General features: G+C 43.4%; 1 protein-coding gene and 1 long non-coding RNA gene across 25 annotated transcripts in view; one reads left to right on the top strand and one right to left on the bottom strand.

Moving 5' to 3' along the window:
• Positions 1-7,125, bottom strand: part of LOC122461845 — a 34,300-nt gene extending 27,175 nt beyond the window's left edge. The window contains exon 1 of the long non-coding RNA XR_006284062.1: positions 6,414-7,125. This is a non-coding gene — a long non-coding RNA (uncharacterized LOC122461845). The remainder of the gene's footprint in view (positions 1-6,413) is intronic.
• ITSN1 (intersectin 1) overlaps positions 1-20,344 on the top strand; it is a 236,254-nt gene that overhangs the window by 50,205 nt on the left and 165,705 nt on the right. For all 24 annotated transcript variants that reach the window (XR_006283914.1, XM_043522810.1, XM_043522801.1 and 21 more), the window contains 2 exons: positions 1,468-1,531; positions 19,800-19,960. Coding sequence is in view for 23 of the 24 variants with exons in the window: in XM_043522810.1 (XP_043378745.1) it covers positions 1,468-1,531; positions 19,800-19,960 (225 nt within the window). In the remaining variant the exon portion in view is untranslated. The remainder of the gene's footprint in view (positions 1-1,467; positions 1,532-19,799; positions 19,961-20,344) is intronic.

The following is a 20,344-nucleotide window of genomic DNA, read 5'->3' as shown; positions in this document are numbered from 1 at the left end:
TCTTGTCATTCTTGAAGTCATTCCTGGTTCTCTAAAGCATTGCTACTCTATCTTGTAGAACTGCTTGTTACTACACAATAATCATTGTCATAGACTCAGAACCACAGAATCATAGTGTGATGACTTGATGTCACTTAAGTTTGGTGACTGGCACCATTGCGATACATTGTCATGTTGATTGATCAGTATACGCAAAAGACAGTCTAATTGTAAGTTGCACCTTTTTAAAGAAAATCTGTTTAACAATTTAGTTAAACCAGTGCAAACCTCTGTATGGACAGCCTTTTATATCTGTTTACAAGTGGCTTATATCAGTTTAGCTTGTGAGGATTAAGCAATAAATCCACATACATGGCTTACACAGGTCTTTTAAACCACTGCAGATTGGGCTTAATGCCACAGAGTTATATCAAGATCTTGTTCTGTGGCTGCTTGGTGGCTCTGTTTGGATCTTTCCTCTCTCACTGCAGCTAAACGTGGAAAAAGAGAATGGAGGGTGATGTGTTGCCTCCCTTGCTATCTACCTGTTAGGAGGCATTCAAGAGTCTCTGATCAAACCTGTGGTCTTGAGAGTCTCATCTGTGGTCCTAAAGAGCCACACGTTCCTCTCCTGGCACAGGTTGATTATTGCTGCCCCTCATATGACATTGTACAAAAATCTGGTATGGTTGTGGGTGTAACTTAATTTTGTAAAAAATTTGATAAGTAATACTACTTGTAGTCTTTCTACTCCTTTCCTTCATAGATTATTAAATTTCCTTTTCAGGGACCTAATCCTACTGCACCTAATTCTAATGTGTTGTCTTGTCTTTCCCATCCTTACTCTCCTGCCTTTACCAACCTGGGCTGAAAATGGGAAACTACCTCAAAAAATTTGCTATTGCTTTTCTCAATGGCAATTAGTCTCAAATGATAACTGAAGAGTCCCTTACTCAGTTTGTGCTGACTAGTCTGATTTGTACCTTAAATACCCATGAAAAAATTGAATGTTTTATGTTTGTATTGATGGGAAATAGTGTTTCCTGTGGAGAAAGTGTGTGCTTCCTTGATTTCACTGGGTAGATGACTCCAATAAAGAAAGAGCTTTTAAACATGGATTGGGCAGCAGGAACTATATGTTTCCTATTGTCCATCTCTATAGATTTTCCTGGAAAATGTTAATGTCAAGTTAACTTAAAATGGAAGCAACTGGTGCAAATTTAAATATTTAAAGCATGGGGTGGATATCTCCCCAATAGATACCCTTGATTCACCAGTACCTAAAATTAATCTGTAGTATTGCTTGTAGCTTGCTAAGTGATAAACTGAATTTAAATAATATTCTGTATTATATCATGTTACAATATATGCCTTTTAATGTTGCTGTCCTTTGAATGTTTTGAGTTGTAATTTAACTTTTAGCTCTGTCTTCTCCTGGGTAGTATTAGCAGTCCTTTTGAAATGATGCCTTTCTAATTTATTTTACAGGTGATCAAGCTAGAAACTTTTTTTTCCAATCTGGGTTACCTCAACCGGTGTTAGCACAAATATGGCAAGTATATTAAAAAAAATCTTCAACTATATTGGAGCAAGGAATTCAATTACACACCCTTTACACTTAACATGCTGCTATTTAAAATCACTTGCTTTGCTCAGCCTATAGTCTAAAAGTCAACAAGGCAAAAGCCTTTGTTGCTATGATCCAGCTGTGAATTTTTTTTAAAGTTACTAATATATTTAGTATGCCTCTTGTTGGAGGTGGCCATCTTATTGAAAAGTGACATTTGTAACCAAGTGGTGGTTTGGTAAGAAATGTAAGAAGAGACCATATAAAATGTTTCCAGCTTTGTTATTAATATAGTCATAAAATGCAACAATTTAGTTTTTTTTAAATACTAAGATACTAGATATACTAATGGGACTGTTAAACCAGACCTGCACAATTGTCATAACATTTATAATCTGCATAAAATCTACTCTCATCATAGTTCAGTGATAATGGAGTTTAAGGTGGGAGAGGAGGAACAACGATTTTTTTTATTCCTGGGTGAGTGAACAAATTTGCAAAGCTGTGTTAAACTGCTAATAAACCCATTTGGAAACTGGCATCTAGTTTCTTCATGTAGGGCTTTCAAATTGCTACTGTTCCAAAACATATCAAACTTCGACTCAGAAATGCTAATTTTAATGAAAATCTTGAAGAAAATATATTTTCTTGCTAATTGACTTTCCTTCGAAACTGAGCAAAATGAATGTGATTTTTTTCCTTTGCACAGTGCACTGGCAGTGGGGTGGAGAGAGGGATCACTGTGTTGACATGGTATCTATATAGATGAAAGTTAACATTAACCAGTAAATACAATGCGTTGTTTTCCATGGTGTCTCCTTATTGCGGCCACTCTTATACTAGTAGAAATGTCTCCGTATTCCATTCCCTTAGGGAAAAGAGTGGCTCTCTATGAAAAAGGAGAGTCATCTTGCAAGAAGACAGCTGCTTTGGAAATGAGTATCTGCCCTCTTGCTGCTCTATGACAAGGCTTGAAAGAGAGGGTGTGTGGGTGTTCTTTTGTTTCATTTTCGGTCTTCGAAATCTAAGGCAAATCACGTTTGGCCTTATTTTGCTGGAAGACTTGTTGAAGGTTTCAAGTGTCCATTTAAAATTTCTCTCTCCTCTTAATTAAAGAGGATGGAATCTTTAGTCTTAAGACATTCTTTCTCTAAAAATGTTCACTAGGCATTCGTTTTAAATGTGTTGTTAAAACTAAACAGTTGTAAATAGTCTGAGGGCCTGTCGAAACAAACATTCAGTACGAAGAAAGCTAGGGTGTAAATCTATCTGTGTGGACCCTGCTACTGTGCATTCAAAAGTTCTCTCATGTGCATTGACCTACTCCTGTTTCAAAGCTGAGTAGATCAAAGTGCATTGGGGAACTTCTAGTGCACAGTAACAAGGTCCACAGGAACAGCTGGTGCCTGGCACTCTAGTGTGCTTTAGATTTGCTGTGCATTTAGCTGTTCGTCTAGATATACCTTGACTAAGAATCTCTTCCCCTCTGAGTTATTTAAACTTTGACTATTGAGAGATTATCATTCCACTAGTTCTGTAGTTATAGAGACTAGACCTGATTTTTGTAACTTACAAAAAACAAGAAGCAGAAATAAAACTTTAATATATTAAGGCACCTCTCTAAATCATAAGGTAAGGGGGAACCCTTTTTTCTTCGAGAGGTGTCCCTGTGGATGCTCCACTGTAAGTGTTAGTGTGCTCCTGCACCGTCGTTTGGAGATTTTTACAGCAATACCCATATCGGCCGCACATGCACAGAGCCTGCCTCACATACCAGTCTTGACTTAATAGTGCACATGCGCGGCTGAACTCCTCAGTTCCTTCTCTACCATCCCCGGCCAGAGTCAGACCTACAGCGACTCATTAAAACTTTCTCTCAGTCTACATCCTTTTTTCCCTTAGTTTAGCACTCTACTTACTAGATACGTTCATCCCTTAAAAAAAAAAAAAAAAAAATTTGTTCCCGCTTGTTCCTCTCAGCCTCCAACGGACACTAATATGCCTGGCTCCCCAGGATTTAAGCAGTGCACTATGTGCAGGGATGCCATCCCTATCTCGGATGGTCACTCCCAGTGTATTAAATGCCTGGGGGAGTCCCTCATTCTTCAAAAATGTGCCTATTGTTCCAAATTAAAATCCAGGTCACATAAAGACAGAGAACTCTGCCTGAAAATGATTCTTGGGCAGAAGTCACTCGAACCTGCTTCTGACCCAGGTACAGACTCCTCAGTGAATCACAGCCCTCCTGCCTCCAAAAAGGACAAAAGAGAAAACGCTCGCCTACCTTACCCAGAGGGAAACATTGCAAGCAAAAAGGTCGCCGAGCAGGTCTATTTCTTCTATGCAGACCTTCTCTCAGCTCAGCACCTTTGATGTGCTGGGTTCCTCCGGCATCACACTAATCCCACCTCTGGCTGCGGTGACAGCACAAGCTCCCGGTGCTGAGGCTTCCGGCTTCCAGTTGCCTGCCTCTCTCATGGCACCGTTCGGCACTGCAATGGACACGGTGCCAGCACAGAGGACCTTGCTGGAACAGACCCGGGCTGCGCTTACCTCCCCGGCACCACCAACCTCAGCACATGCATTGAGCGCTACGGTGTAGAGAACGTCGGTGCGGAACAACCCTCCAGTGCTGCAGGCACTCCTAACAGAGGGGTTTCTCTCACACAGGCTTTCCGGCACTGCAGTTGATTCATTCACCAGACCTACAGGTGTCACCTAACCTACAGTCACCTCTACTTGACACCTTTTTTTTTTCCCCGGACATTCACATGCGGTCCGGATAGCTGTCTCCTGCTGTATCTCCCTTTTCTAGTGATGAGGAAGCCATAGTGCAGGGAGACTTTTCACCATACCAGTTCTCCCAGTCAGACCCAAATCAGCACTGGTCACACAAAATCTAGGTCTTCGTTCATCAAAGACCTCCCTCCCTGGTATACGAACCCATGGATGGCACCGCCTATGCCCTTTCCCAGTCAGTGGCAATACTGAGGTCCATGGGCAACATATAAGCGATCCCACTATGATAGCCAAGAAGCCAGAAATAGGAACAATACCACCTCGCCGCCACCAGTGCATACAGCTACAAATGAGACAACAACAACAAGCTGTTACTCCACACTTCGATGAACATGCTACACATGCTTTCCCAACCCTTCTGGAGCCCACACAGGATGAGGCTATACTGGCTGCCCCACCAACACTGTCAGATGATTTCTTAAAATTTCAAGATCTCTTCAAAAGAGTCGCCAATGAGTTGAGGATTAATCTGGAGGAATTTTCTGAAAACCAATATGGGTTGACTGACATCCTGCAACCTACCTCCACATCCAAGATTGCCTTACCTATAAATTCAGCCATTATGGATCCCGCCAAAACCATATGGCAGACACCAGCTACTAGCACACCTACCTGTAAGCGAGCTGACCGGAAATATTTTATTCCTTCCAAAGGGTCGGAGTTCTTTTTTACTCACATAGCCAAACTCATTGGTAATAGAGGCAGCTAGCCAAAAGAACAAACACCAATTTGCCCGTTCTACCCCAACTGTTAAAGACAGTAAAAGGCTGGACCTGCTTGATCGTAAAGTGTATGCTTCGTCCACGTTACAATTCCGGATATCTAATTATTCTGTCTCTGAGGGACAAATCATCTCCTGTGCCTCACTACAAGCTGCGCTTGATGTTGCTAATACAGCTGCACGGTCCACTGCTACAGCAGTCATGATGCGTTGAGCTTCATTGCTTTCATAGTCGTCTTTTCTTCGCGCTGTTCAGAATAGCGACGAAGATCTCCCTTTTGATGGTGGAAAACTATTTGCCAGTAACACCAACGATGTACTTCACTCCATGAAGGACTCGAGAGCGACATTACAGTCTCTCTGTATCCAAACCCCTGTGTCGGGTTCCCTCCCCACTCTGAACTCTGGGGTACAGATGTGGGGACCTGCATGAAAGACCCCTAAGCTTATTTCTATCAGCTTAGGTTAAAAAATTCCCCAAGGCACAAATCCTTCCTTGTCCTTGGATGGGTACTGCTGCCACCACCACGTGAGGTAGACAAAGATTCAGGAAAAGGACCACTTGGAGTTCCTGTTTCCCCAAAATATTCCCCCAAACCCCTTCACCTCCTTTCCTAGGGAGGCTTGAGAATAATGTACCAACCAGATAAGTAAGGTAAGCATAGACCAGACCCTTGGGTTTTTAGGACACTAAAAACCGATCAGACACCCTGCAAATAGGAGGAGACAATATAGATACCAACCTTATCAATGTCCATGCTACCTGACGTATACTCAACAAAGTCATAGACCATATGAACAACAATATCAGCGACCAAGAGATCAACGTTGCTGTAACAATTCATCGGCTCCATGTCAGCCCTCTCCCACTAATAAGTAAATTTGAAGATGTGGTTGAGGATATAGAAAACATCGTCCCTACTTCAGTGCCTATTCCCTTTCTATCTTTGCCCCCCACCCCCTCCACCCTGTCCCTTTTCAGGGACCCCTCTCACTAACAACTGCTCCGCCAAGAGGTGCATCACCTCCTCCAATTAGGAACAGTAGAACCAGTGCCCAACCAACACAGAGGAAAAGGGTTCTACTCCCATTACTTTCAACAGAAAAGAAAACTGGGGGATGGCGACCCATTCTTGACCTCAGATGCCTCAACAAATTCATTATTTAAAAAAAAAACCAACCTCAAAATGGTGACTCTTGCAACCATAATCCCAGCACTGAAGCAGGGAGATTGGTTTGCAGACCTCGCCCTGCAGGGCGCTTTTGTTCATGTGACCACACATCCTGCCCACAGACATTTTATTCGCTTTGTTCTGGGCTCACAACACTACCAGTACAGGGTCCTACCTTTCGGCCTCTCCTCATGTCTTTTCCAAACTCCTCGCAGTTGTAACACCTCATCTCAAAAGGCAGGGAATCATAATTTTTACTTGCCTCGACAACTATCTTTTCAAAGCCAGGACCCTCCAAGAAGCCATTCAGTCCACACAACAGACAATCCAATGTTTCCATGCTCTTGGCCTGCGAATGAACAAAGAAAATCTACACTCACACCCACCCCACAACTGGAGTTCATAGGAACACATTTCGACTCGCACAAAAGAATAGCACCTCTCCCACTCCACCTTCTCAACTCCATCAACAGTCCACAGGTGACTGCACGAGATTGCCTACAACTCCTAGGCCACATGGCCTCTTGCACTTTTGTTGTCAGGAACGCTCGCCTCTTCATGAGGTGTTTCCAAAGTTGGATGACCACTGCCTACAGACCGAATGTCCAATGTTCTTCAGAGTCAAGGACACCCTCCACTGGTGGACATTGCCTCACAAGCTTTGCTCCAGGGTCCCCTTTCTGCAGGACATCCCACCAGTTATCATAACTATGGACGCATCCCTTATGGGATAGGGAGCACACATGCCCCATGTAACCGGGTGCAGACTCACCGGCGGCACCTCCTGCTGGTCATCTCAGGGAATTAGCGTTCCAGCCTCCAGAGCGCCCTCTTCAGGCCGGTGTCTCGCCTTGCTGCTGGTTCCCGTGTCCCTCCCAGGACCCCGGTGCCCCTTTCACTGGGTGCTGCCCCCTGGGTGCTAACCCCCAACCCACTGTCCCTACCTTGCCTTAGTTGTAGGCTCCTACCAGTCTCCAGCTAGCCCCCACGCCCTGGGGCAGACTGCAGTATGAGCCACTCATCACAGGCAAGGTTGGGTTTGGACCTGCTGCCTCTGTCTAACCTTGGGCTGTCCCCTGCAACCCCAGTACCTGTTGGACCTAATGCTAGGCTACAGCCTGGGACTCTCCTGCCTGGAGTTCCCCAGCTCCTCAGGCCCTTCCCCAGCCCTGCTCCAATCTAGGTATTTTGCTTAGGTCCCTGCAGCCAGGTCCCTCGCTCTCAGAAGCTAGAGAGAGTGTCTCTTCTGCTCCTGGCTTCCCTGGCTTTTATAAGGCCCACTGGGTCTGTTAGGGGCATGGCCCCCAGCTGTGGCTGCTGTGCCTATCAGCCCAGCTCTTTCCCTGCACCAGCCATCTCCCAGGGCTATCTTAAACCCCTCTGGGCCAGAGCGGGTGTCCACCCTGCTACACCCCCCCTAAACCCTCACGCCTGGGGGAAGAGGGGCCTCTTGGCCAGGGCTCCCCAGAACTAGCCCTCCAGGGTCGCCCCTCCAGGCTCGCACACCTTCTCTCTGAGGCCTCCCAGGCCCGGCAGATCTCCCGGACCTGGGTCTCCACCCTCTGGCGGGCCCGTTCCGCAGCCTCAAGTCACACCCTTAGTTCCGGGTCCCCCAGAGCCTCTTCTCTCTCTGTCTTGATCCCCGCTATTCCCTGTCCTACCCCAACCTGGGTCCCGGCCTCCTACTGGGCCCAGTCCCTTTGGGTTTCCCTGTCACAGACCTCCCTGGTTCTTCGAGATGAGTGTCCCTGTGGGTGCTCCACTCTCCACCCTCCTCCCCTCTATGTCGGAGCTGGGGCGGCCTCCGTTGTAGAGAAGGAACTGAGGAGTTCGGCCGCGCATGCACACTATTAAGACAAGACTGGTGTGTGAGGCAGGCTCTGCGCATGTGCGGCTGATACGGGTATTGCTGTAAAAATCTCCGAACAGGGGCGCACCCACAGGTGACTCATCTCGAAGAACGTCAGTTACTGCACAGGTGAGTAACCACCTCTTGTTCACTTCTTAATTAAGTGGAGTCTGCATTTTAGGTTAGATAAGCTAATTTGCATGTAATTCCAAGGAAGGAACAGTGAAAAAGAGGGTGGGATCACAATAGCTAGAGCAAGAATACCACTTGAAGAAAAACTTCCCTCCCCATTAGCCTCTTTGGATGAAGCTAAGTAAATATCTGACTGTAGACAGTCTAGCACAGATTACTGCTGTTTTACAAAAATCCTAGGAGTTAAAAAGGAACTCTAAGTGGCTCTTTCCACAGAAACGAAAGCATGCTTAAAAATCTGATAGTTTCCTTTGTCATCAGTTGAAGCATAATTGTGTGTAAATAGACAACAGTTCTCAGCCAGATCTTTGGCCTGTAATGCGATGGCAAGAAGGCAATTATATTAACAGCCACAATAGTTGTTCAAAGCAATCTGAGATGTAAAGAAACAAGAAATTTTGGCCTACCCCGATTTGAGGGGTAGGATACTCCAAAGGACATCTTTGTGTGGTGGATTAAACGATCAGTAGTATAGTTCCCAAAGGTCTTGTGTTAGCTTCAAATCTTTGTGCTTATTCATGTGGATCCATTGTCACTTTTAGGTCTGAGAGACTTTCGGCTTCCATGGAGGAAGAGTGTATAGCACTTACATAGGAAAAGCTTCAGGAGGTATCACAAGATCTATTCAGTGGATTCATCTGCCTCAGTCTTTAGCCCAAGTGCTCTGTACGCTGTTTCAGACTATAGGTCCAGATCTTTATATGTGGGAAGAAAACTATTTACAACCTTAATTCTCTATCTGTATTCTCTATTTCCCAGTCTAGTTGGAGTTCACCACTGACAATACCCTCAGTTTGTTAGGACTGTCATTTTTTATGAAGTTTACAGAATCTATAGGAAAAAGTTAAAACAATAAGCAACTTAAGGCCCCCAATTCTGCAAATGTTTGTTTACATGTGTATCTTCACTTGCCGCAGGGGCGGATTTACCAGTAAACACAGGGTGCCCTGGCACGGGGCCCCCCAACAACAGGGGGCCCCAGGGCCGGGCACTCAGGCAGCTCAGCACCAGCACACACATACACCCCTCCCGTGGGGGGGGGTGCGCTGGGCAGGGGAGCAGGAAGGAAGGCTCACTTGCAGCCTCAAGGGAGCAGGCGGGTGGTGTGAGTGGCAGGAGTGCCGCAAACGCGGGCGGAGGACTCAGGAGGAGCACAGGGCGGCCGCGCAGCCAGCCGGAGAGAAGCGGCACTTTGATGGGGAAAGCGCTGCTACTCTCTGGCTGCTGGCTGTGCGGCTGCCCCTGCTCCTCCTGAGTCCTCCGCCCATGTTCGCAGGGCTGGATTCCGAAAGGGGCTTTAGAGATGCAGCCTAGGGCCCTGGGGCCCCCTTAGCCATAGGCCCTGCAGCCCCTGCATTCCAGGATACCCTGCCTGGCAGGGGACGGCCCCCAGAATTGTGGCCATGGGGGCGGTGCCGCACTGCGCGGAGCCACCTGTACCCCCCCTGCACCAAACAGGAGCTGCCCTAGGTAAGTGCTCTGCACTCCCTGCCAGCCTCCTTCCCCACCCTGAGCCTCCTCCCCCACCCTAAGAATCGCCCAGACCCTGCACCCCCAGCCCTGAGCCCCAGCAGGAGAATGGAGAAAAAAAGAATGAAAAATGAGGTTGGAGGGGAGATAAGAGAGACTGCTCCCCCCACAGGTGGGGGCCCCAAAAATGAAGCTGAGCACAGGGCCCCACTAACTCTAAATCCACCACTGACTTGCCTAATTATTTCCAAGGTCTTCAGTAGGGCTACTTGCTTGAGGTAAAGTTTTGCATATGATAGTGTTGGCAGGATTGGGACCTAACTCATTAACTTGTTAGATTCATGGCTCCAAAAACCAAGTCTGATGTAATGCAAAGTCACATCTGCTTTTATAGATTCTTTTGTTAGCTAAGAAAGCATTGTCTGGGGAAGTATGGCTGTGAGGCAGGAATTGCTGAGGGTTTGGCCTTGTTGACTGATAGTTCCGACAGCCTTCAGATCTGTTACAGGAGGAGTAATGCATTTTAGAATTGTCAAAGAGATATCATTTCAAAATTTTAAAAAAATTTGGCTTGCATATTTTTGAAAATATCTTCAAGTATGATTTTAAAAGGTGTAGTTCTCTTTTAAATTTGGTGAAAATTGGATTGCTATTTTGAGTAATGAAAAATCTGTTTTCACTAAAACAGAATGTCAGGAAAAGCTACCTCGTTGAAACGGTGTTTAAATATCTTCTGCCCAACAGAGCTATTCTGAAAATATTTTGAAGTTGCAGTAATTTGTTTTTAGATGTGAGACTACATGAAGGCTATATTATAAAATTTAAAATAGCAATAATTCAGTTCTTAACAAAACATCTGTGAGCATGTTGGGACTTTTCTAGCGCAAGGCCGAGGAGCTGCTATGGTTTATCATGACAGTTCCTCTGCTGATCTACTTTTTTCAGGCTTTGTTGTCTGTCAAGCCAGTAATCTATAAAGTGTCTAAATAGTCTTTGAAATGAGACTGTAATGATTCAGAAGGCAAGAACTATTTTTAACTAGGCCATAATCTGGATTTCTTCCAAAACCCACAATGCTATTCCTCCCTCCTGAAATCCTCCACTCAGTCCCCTCATCTCTAGCTTAGTTTAAACTAGTACTGGAAATAATCAGTGCAAGCTGTTGCTTATTATATTCAGAGATCTATTTCTGCAGCGAACATTAAAATAGTTGGTAGATTTACCCTCTTCTGACACCTGCTTTCCTTCTAATAGTCTCAAATTTGTGGAAGCTAGAAGAATGATGGGAAAATATGATGGTAGGGCAGACCCTGGGATTTTACTATTTAAAGTATACAGTAGTTTAGTGATACTCAAGACTCAATTCCTGCTCTTGTGTTTGGGTTTCATGGTTTAGGATGAATATGGGAATTTAAGGCTAGATTTAGTCCAGATCTTCAATTGCAGTAGAACTTCCTGGCTGGAGTGTGTAGCATTCTAAAACTAACCTTCAGAAAGATATTTTTATAGTTTAATAAGCCATGCTCTAAGCAGCACAAATCCTGCCTGCCCAATCCTTGCCCTCACCATCAATCTCACAGATGGCAACATTGCAGAGATTCCACGGCAAGGTATGGGAAAGATGGTAGTGCTGCTTCTACCAAAGTGTAGGCAGGGAGAGATTCATGTGAAGAGGACCCCTTTTGCACCTAGATTTTGGGGATCTGATTCAGCCTTTTGCAATTATCCAAGTAAAAATATCTACAGTTATGAACACAGGCACATTTTATAGATATAATAAATCTGTAATCAATTTACTGTTCTATGCTGGTTTCCAGCCAGGTCTCAAATAAATGAATTAACGTACATTAAGTTCTTCCTAATTTTGTTATAACCGGATACTTTGTGTTTTGTGGAACAGTTAAATGTAGGTGGTAGTTACGGTCAGCTACTCATAGCACTCAAGGCGATGTTTACACAAAAGTAGCATTGTAAACTCAGAGTATGTGGTTAGATTCTCTTAAAGTGATAAGAAACATGAAGTTTCTCTGTTAATTGAAAAGAGCCTTTCAGAGATACAAAAGCTTAGCTTTGTATTTCTGCTAGCACACTGTAATCATTTAAATGTGTGTAAATAATGCAGCGTTGTAGTTGTACTTCATTTTCCTGAAATTTGTGTGAAGTTGAATAAAGTAGCAAAACTGTTGAACTACAGCAAATGAGTAGAATAGCAGGAAAGACATTAACTAGAGATGAAAGATTTTATTGACTAAATGGGTAGAGAGGAGTTTTCTCATTCAATGAACATAATGGGAATTGTGCATATCTTGTTTCTGATTATTATTAATTGCACATAGAAGGAAACTATGTAGAGTAAAAATGTATTGTCCAAAATGTGGGAAACTACTAATGGAATAATACCACCTAGCTAGGTATAATGCTTTCCATTAGTAGATCTCAAAGTGCTTTCAAAGGAGATCATTATCATGTAATGTCTGAATGAACCAGTCACATACAATGTGATGATACTTAATAGTATTCTCATGGTCAGGTGTGTGGCAGATTGAGGAGCTCTTCCTACTTTTAATAGCTGAAAACCACCTGGAGTAGTTTGTAAATAAAAGTTGATTATGTAGTTGTAGAAGCCTTCTGGGCAGAACAAATAAGCACTGTTACAAAGGCATTTGCTTAAATATCCCCATCCGCTATTGTACCACTATATCCCAGCATCAGAAATCACTTAATTGCCTGATCTGACGGTGCCAATTGGATGGACTCAGCAGAACTGACTTCTACATATGAAAAGTGAGAGATCTTTTAGTGGGGAAAACACCAGTTGCTCAGAGTGTGATCAAAGAAATCTGTCAGAGTAGCTTTCTTCAGGCAGTCTTTCTCTGATTGATCTTTATGGTTAACCACCTGAGACCACATATACTAACTCCCCTCCCCCCCCACCTACCAGTTACAACTTGGGGTCTGAATAAAGGATGACGAAACCCTGAAGAAAACTTTAATCAGAATAAACATGCTTTTCCTTTGAATATTCTTGTAGACTGAGTGGCCTTTTTATTTGCCATCAAAAGGTCTGGTGTTTTTTTTGTAAACTTTGTAATTTTGTAAATTTAACTTAAATATTTGCTACTGCATTCCATCATCTTTAATACTTAGCAATTTATAAGTTACTACACCTACGGTATTCATGTCTATACTTCCTTTCACTCAAATGCAAAAGCACTGGAGGGCGAGTTAGTTATAGCCTTTAAATCTCTGGATTCCTGGGTAGAAATTCTGACAGATCAGATGCCTTTGACCTCAACCTTAGTGTCTGTGAACATTTCAAAGTCACCATGTAACTTGGTATAATTTTGATTTTCTTTCTAATCAAGCATCTCAGGAGTTGAACATGACTGCTATAGGTCAGGATCAAGGTGCAATGGTTGAGCTATGTCAGTTTGAAAAAGTATATAAGCACATTGGTGAGAGACTTCTAACAAACTGGGTCTTCCATTACAAGAGCTGGATGATACTGGGGACAGCAAGAGAATTCAACATGTTGTATAATAGCATCTCTCTCGGTGGTATCCTCTCCAGCCACAGGGAAACGTCCACTCTGATCTTCTTGTCAAAACTTAAACTATGCATTTCTTCAACAAAGGATTGATATTTTAGTTCAGTACAGCAGTTGTGGGGTAATATGCACAAAGCTGAAGTCTAACAGCCGTGTTAGTCTGTATTCGCAACAAGAAAAGGAGTACTTGTGGCACCTTAAAGACTAACCAATTTATTTGAGCATAAGCTTTCGTGAGCTTCAGCTCACTTCATTGGATGCATACTGTGGAAAATACAGAAGATGTTTGTTTTTATACACACAAATCATGAAAAAATGAGTGTTTATCACTACAAAAGGTTTTCTCTCCCCCCACCCCACTCTCCTGCTGGTAATAGCTTATGTAAAGTGATCACTCTCCTTACAATGTATATGATAATCAAGGTGGGCCATTTCCAGCACAAATCCAGGGTTTAACAAGAACTTCTTGGGGGGGGGGGTTTAAGAAAACAAGGGGAAATAGCTTACCTTGCATAATGACTTAGCCACTCCCAGTCTCTATTCAAGCCTAAGTTAATTGTATCCAATTTGCAAATGAATTCCAATTCAGCAGTCTCTCGCTGGAGTGTGGATTTGAAGTTTTTCTGTTGTAATATCGCAACTTTCATGTCTGTAATTGCGTGACCAGAGAGATTGAAGTGTTCTCCGACTGGTTTATGAACGTTATAATTCTTGACATCTGATTTGTGTCCATTTATTCTTTTACGTAGAGACTGTCCAGTTTGACCAAGGTACATGGCAGAGGGGCATTGCTGACACATGATGGCATATGTCACAATGGTAGATGTGCAGGTGAACGAGCCTCTGATAGTGTGGCTGATGTTATTAGGCCCTGTGATGGTGTCCCCTGAATAGATATGTGGACACAGTTGGCAATGGGCTTTGTTGCAAGGATAGGTTCCTGGGTTAGTGGTTCTGTTGTGTGGTATGTGGTTGCTGGTGAGTATTCGCTTCAGGATGTGGGGGTGTCTGTAGGCAAGGACTGGCCTGTCTCCCAAGATTTGTGAGAGTGTTGGGTCATCCTTCAGGATAGGTTGTAGATCCTTGATAATGCGTTGGAGGAGTTTTAGTTGGGGACTGAAGGTGATGGCTAGTGGCGTTCTGTTATTTTCTTTGTTAGACCTGTCCTGTAGTAGGTGACTTCTGGGAACTCTTCTGGCTCTATCAATCTGTTTCTTCACTTCCGCAGGTGGGTATTGTAGTTGTAAGAATGCTTGATAGAGATCTTGTAGGTGTTTGTCTCTGTCTGAGGGGTTGCAGCAAATGCGGTTGTGTTGTAGAGCTTGGCTGTAGAAAATGGATCGTGTGGTGTGGTCTGGATGAAAGCTGGAGGCATGTAGGTAAATATAGCGGTCAGTAGGTTTCCGGTATAGGGTGGTGTTTATGTGACCATCGCTTATTAGCACTGTAGTGTCCAGGAAGTGGATCTCTTGTATGGACTGGACCAGGCTGAGGTTGATGGTGGGATGGAAATTGTTGAAATCATGCTGGAATTCCTCAAGAGCTTCTTTTCCATGGGTCCAGATGATGAAGATGTCATCAATATAGCTCAAGTAGAGTAGGGGCGTTAGGGGACGAGAGCTGAGGAAGCGTTGTTCTAAGTCAGCCATAAAAATGTTGGCATGCTGTGGGGTCATGCGGGTGCCCATAGCAGTGCCGCTGGTTTGAAGGTATACCTTGTCCCCAAATGTGAAATAGTTGTGGGTAAGGACAAAGTCACAAAGTTCAGCCACCAGGTTAGCCATGACGTTATCGGGGATAGTGTTCTTGACGGCCTGTAGTCCATCTTTGTGTGGAATGTTGGTGTAGAGGGCTTCTACATCCATAGTGGCCAGGATGGTGTTATCAGGAAGATCACTGATGGATTGTACTTTCCTCAGGAAGTCAGTGGTGTCTCGAAGGTAGCTGGGAGTGCTGGTAGCGTAGGGCCTGAGGAGGGAGTCTATATAGCCAGACAATCCTGCTGTCAGGGTGCCAATGCCTGAGATGATGGGGCGCCCAGGATTTCCAGTTTTATGGATCATGGGTAGTAAATGGAATATCCCAGGTCGGAGTTCCAGGGGTGTGTCTGTGCGGATTTGATCTTGTGCTTTTTCAGGGAGTTTCTTGAGCAAATGCTGTAGTTTCTTTTGGTAACTCTAAGTGAGATCAGAGGGTAATGGCTTGTAGAAAGTGGTATTGGAGAGCTGCCGAGCAGCCTCTTGTTCATATTCCGACCTATTCATGATGACAACAGCACCTCCTTTGTCAGCCTTTTTGATTATAATGTCAGAGTTGTTTCTGAGGCTGTGGATGGCATTGTGTTCTGCATGGCTGAGGTTGTAGGGCAAGTGATGCTGCTTTTCCACAATTTCAGCCCGTGCACGTCGGCGGAAGCACTCTATGTAGAAGTCCAGTCTGTTGATTCGACCTTCAGGAGGAGTCCACTCAGAATCCTTCTTTTTGTAGTGTTGGTAGGGAGGTCTCTGTGGATTAGTATGTTGTTCAGAGGTGTGTTGGAAATATTCCTTGAGTCAGAGACGTTGAAAATAGGATTCTAGGTCACCACAGAACTGTATCATGTTTGTGGGGGTGGAGGGGCAGAAGGAGAGGCCCCGAGATAGGACAGCTGCTTCTGCTGGGCTAAGAGTATAGTTGGAGAGGTTAACAATATTGCTGGGTGGGTTGAGGGAACCATTGCTGTGGCCCCTTGTGGCATGTAGTAGTAGTTTAGAAAGTTTAGTGTCCTTTTTCTTTTGTAGAGAAGCAAAGTGTGTGTTGTAAATGGCTTGTCTAGTTTTAGTAAAGTCCAGCCACGAGGAAGTTTGTGTGGAAGGTTGGTTTTTTATGAGAGTATCCATTTTTAAGAGCTCATTCTTAATCTTTCCCTGTTTGCTGTAGAGCATGTTGATCAGGTGGTTCCACAGTTTCTTTGAGAGCGTGTGGCACAAGCTGTCAGCATAGTCTGTGTGGTATGTAGATTTTAATGGATTTTTTACCTTCAGTCCTTTTGGTACGATGTCCATCTGTTTGCATTTGGAAAGGAAGATGATGTCTGTCTGTATCTGTACAAGTTTTTTCATGCAGTTGATAGATTTCCACTCCATATGGCTAAATGCAGTGCCTTGCATAATGACAGGTTTCAGAGTAACAGCCGTGTTAGTCTGTATTTGCAAAAAGAAAAGGAGTACTTGTGGCACCTTAGAGACTAACCAATTTATTTGAGCATAAGCTTTCGTGAGCTACAGCTCACTTCATCGGATGCATACTGTGGAAAATACAGTTGGGGTGTTGGGGGAGACGACCTGGATTTGTGCTGGAAATGGTCCACCTTGATTATCATACACATTGTAAGGAGAGTGATCACTTTACATAAGCTATTACCAGCAGGAGAGTGGGGTGGGGGGAGAGAAAACTTTTGTAGTGGTAAACACCCATTTTTTCATGATTTGTGTGTATAAAAACAAACATCTTCTGTATTTTCCACAGTATGCATCCGATGAAGTGAGCTGTAGCTCACGAAAGCTTTATTTATGCTCAAATAAATTGGTTAGTCTCTAAGGTGCCACAAGTACTCCTTTTCTTTTCGCTATTTGAACTCTCAGTTGATTAGTATCTCTACTCTTACTGTTCTGAGTTCTTCCTGTCTGGTTCAACATATAGTTTTTTTGTTTGTTTGTTTTTAAAGTATTCTGTACAGCATGTGTCTGGTTGCTTGTGACAAATATATCTGTATTCCCAGTAGAGTAGCAAAGGACAAAAAGACTTCAGGGAAGTTAATCAAACTCTGGTTTACGCACCAATATATAGGACTATAGGAGACATTTGAACTTGGTAGCTGGCAGAAATGGACAGCCCTAATGAATTAGGCTATGTAGCAAGTTTACTTTGCTTTTTAACTTTTTCCAGGAGCAATTCTGTTCCTTCTAGCAAAAACCCCATCTTCGTTATAATCTACAAAGTTCCTGTCCTCTTGCCTACAACCTGTCGGGGGGGAGGTTCTCTTGCCTGCTATAATGTTCCCTCAAACCTCTAAGATTCTCAGTCTGATTATAAGTATCTTGTATTTTAACTATCTTTGGGCTACTTTACACTGGCAGCGGCATCGCTTTAACGTGGCTTGTGTAGTCATGGCAGAGCGCCAGGAGAGAGGTCTCCCAGCGCTCTAAAAAAACCACCTCCATGAGGGGCGTAGCTATCAGTGCTGGGAGCCCAGCGCTGGTGTACTGTCTACACTGGCATTTTACAGTGCTGAAACTTGCTGTGCTCAGCGGGGGTGTAGACAAGCCCTTTGCTCGCACAGCAGGAGATACTGATTTCTTATCTCAATTTCTGGCAGTTAAGTAACTGTTTCAGGGAGGCCCTCATCATGGTGAGGTTGTGGGAGGAGGAGGACGAGATGAGCTATAGCTTACCCTCTCAAAAAAAGCATATTTCCTCCGTTAGTCCGGGTTGGTTTTGCTCATCTCATCTCTTCATTCTGGCTGTTGGGAACTACTTACTTAGCTGCCATGTCACTGCCACAAAAGAGCCTTTATAACTAACAGCTGAAGCTATATCATACTAGCAACTTTATAAGTAATGACCGAAACATACATACTCAGTTCTGAGGATACTACTGATTAGTCTTTAGAAATCTCAGCTGGTTAACCAGGCTGATTCGAGTCCCAGAGAGTTAGGCAGATCTTACATCCAGCTGCTGAACAGCAGGCAACATTCATCTGGAATATTTGAGTGAACTTCCCTGGGTGAGGAGTGAGAGATAAAGGCATCAGGGGGCCAGTCTCGCTAGCAAGTGCTCTAGCCTCTGGAATTCTCTTCCACTAGAAGTATGCTTACTAGCTGGGCCACATTCAAGAAGTGCTCCAGTTTCTAACTGTAAATTCCGGAGCCCTTAGCGTACAGAGATGGCTTTCTCATTCCTCTCTGTAAGTTTGTAGTGCCAGATTTTTGACTGGTGTCAATCAGCATTTTTCGTAGCCAAACAGGAAAAAAAAGCTTGGTTAGTTTTGAACCAAAACTGAATTAGGTAGTTTGTTTTTTCTCATTGTAATGAAAAACAGAAAATTTTGTTCAAGTCAAATGAAACGTTTTGAATGTCAGTTGACATCTTTAAATTTTTGTTTTCAGAGAGGGTTTTCAGCAGAAATTACTTGCCAGATTTGACCTGAATTCACAAATAGTTTTGGTGTCCCGAAAAAGTCATTTTGGGGTGGATTTATCATTTGCAGAGCCAGGCTACATGGAAGACAATGGAGCTAGGCTGATTTGCACTTGCTGAAAATATGGCCCATAGCATTATGGAGGGCTGGGAGTTTCCCTGTGCTTGGCAAAATATTGCTTGTCATCTCAACGATATCCAGTATGCTTTGAGAGTACACTGATGGCACTGATATAGCAACAAATTGGCTTCAGCTCCTGTCTTACAAATTTTCTCAGCTTTGCCTCTAGTCATGTGGGCACAGTGTTTACCTGCTCAGTTATTGAACTTCATTAATTATTGCCAATCCGGGAAGGTCCTTTTGATGACCCTTAATTTACTTACATAAATGCTTTCCTTGGTGCTGATTTAATTGGGAATAAACTCAGAGTTTAACTAGACTGTCTAGCCTCTCAGCTGGGCATCTGATCACAATATTGTTTTGCCACATCCATGGCCTATGATCAAAATATATATGTTTTATTTTTAGTTTGAAATAATCCTAAAATGTTTGTACTGGAGTTAGAATAACTTTTATTCTCTCTAAGGAAAGCAACGTAGTATAACTCTTAATTTATAATTGCTTAAATCATTAACATGCATTTACTTATTTTGTTTTGGTTCCCAGTTGCAGGAGCTAGTGTTGTCGCTCTTCATCCCCTCCTGCCCTCCCCACCCCCTGCTGTGCACTGTTTTCTTAAACAGTCCACTTTTTGTTCCTTCATTTGATGTACTGTAAAGTCAGAGACTACTCTACATGAAAGCCTATTCAAAAAGTGGCCTCAATGTTTTATACTTGAACGCTATTGTTTAACTGAAAAACTCATTTGTATACTCAGCTATAATGGTGTTTAGTACAGAGCATGAATTTAAAGAGCAATTTATTATAGGACTAGCTGAAGTACAAATTTGTTGACTAAGTCATTTGGATCCCTGTGGTGCTGTGTGCAATACCATGTCACTTTAATTTGTGCAATTTAGCAAAGTTTCTATAGAATTACACTAATCCTTTTCTTTCAGTTTACTGTACTATAGTTCCTTTATGGAGTAAAACATAACTTAGAAAATCACAATTTCATCATTCAAAGGAAGAAATAGAGACGTTTTCAGTTTGTTCTTTAAATGGTGGCTTAGTAACCCTGGTTCTGCTCTGCAGAATTCCTCTTTAAATGGGAATCAGATGATTCTTGAGTTTCTTGGTATATGTGGGTTTTTTTCTTTGTTTGTGGGAGACTTCACAAGGTCATAATTTAAAAACATAATTGTAAATCCTGCTTATTTGTAGGGCACTGGCTGACATGAACAACGATGGGAGGATGGACCAGATGGAATTTTCTATTGCTATGAAACTTATCAAACTAAAACTACAAGGTTATCAGCTCCCCTCTGTACTCCCTCCTGCCATGAAGCAGCCTCCTATTGCTATTCCTGGTGCACCAGGGTTTGGTAAGAGCAAAATTTGTTTCTAGTTCTGTGGTATGATAACCTCTATAAAAGTTTTGTTTGGGGGGTTTATATTTTGATTTATTTCAATTTCTAAAATTGAAAAAGGTACTACTTAAAATCAAAATGATATATAGTTTTAAAAAAGTCTAATGAGCCTGGCTCCTTAGCATCCAGGCATAATCAATAACAGGTCAGTTTCCTACTCCATTGCAGACCCTGCTCTGCTCCCTCTGTACTCTCACCATCACCAAATATTAGGAAAAGCAGATGGGCCTTGCACCATGCTGTGAAGATCAACAGAGCTGGGCTGTTTCAGACCAAGGGGAGTGAGTGAATTCTGAAGTTGGGGGCCCTCAGTGAGACCACCTTGCTGGCAGTTTCCTT

Source organism: Chelonia mydas, chromosome 1 (genome assembly GCF_015237465.2).
Source record: "Chelonia mydas isolate rCheMyd1 chromosome 1, rCheMyd1.pri.v2, whole genome shotgun sequence".
Classification (NCBI taxonomy): Eukaryota; Metazoa; Chordata; order Testudines; family Cheloniidae; genus Chelonia; species Chelonia mydas.
This window is presented reverse-complemented; position numbering and strand designations above follow the sequence as displayed.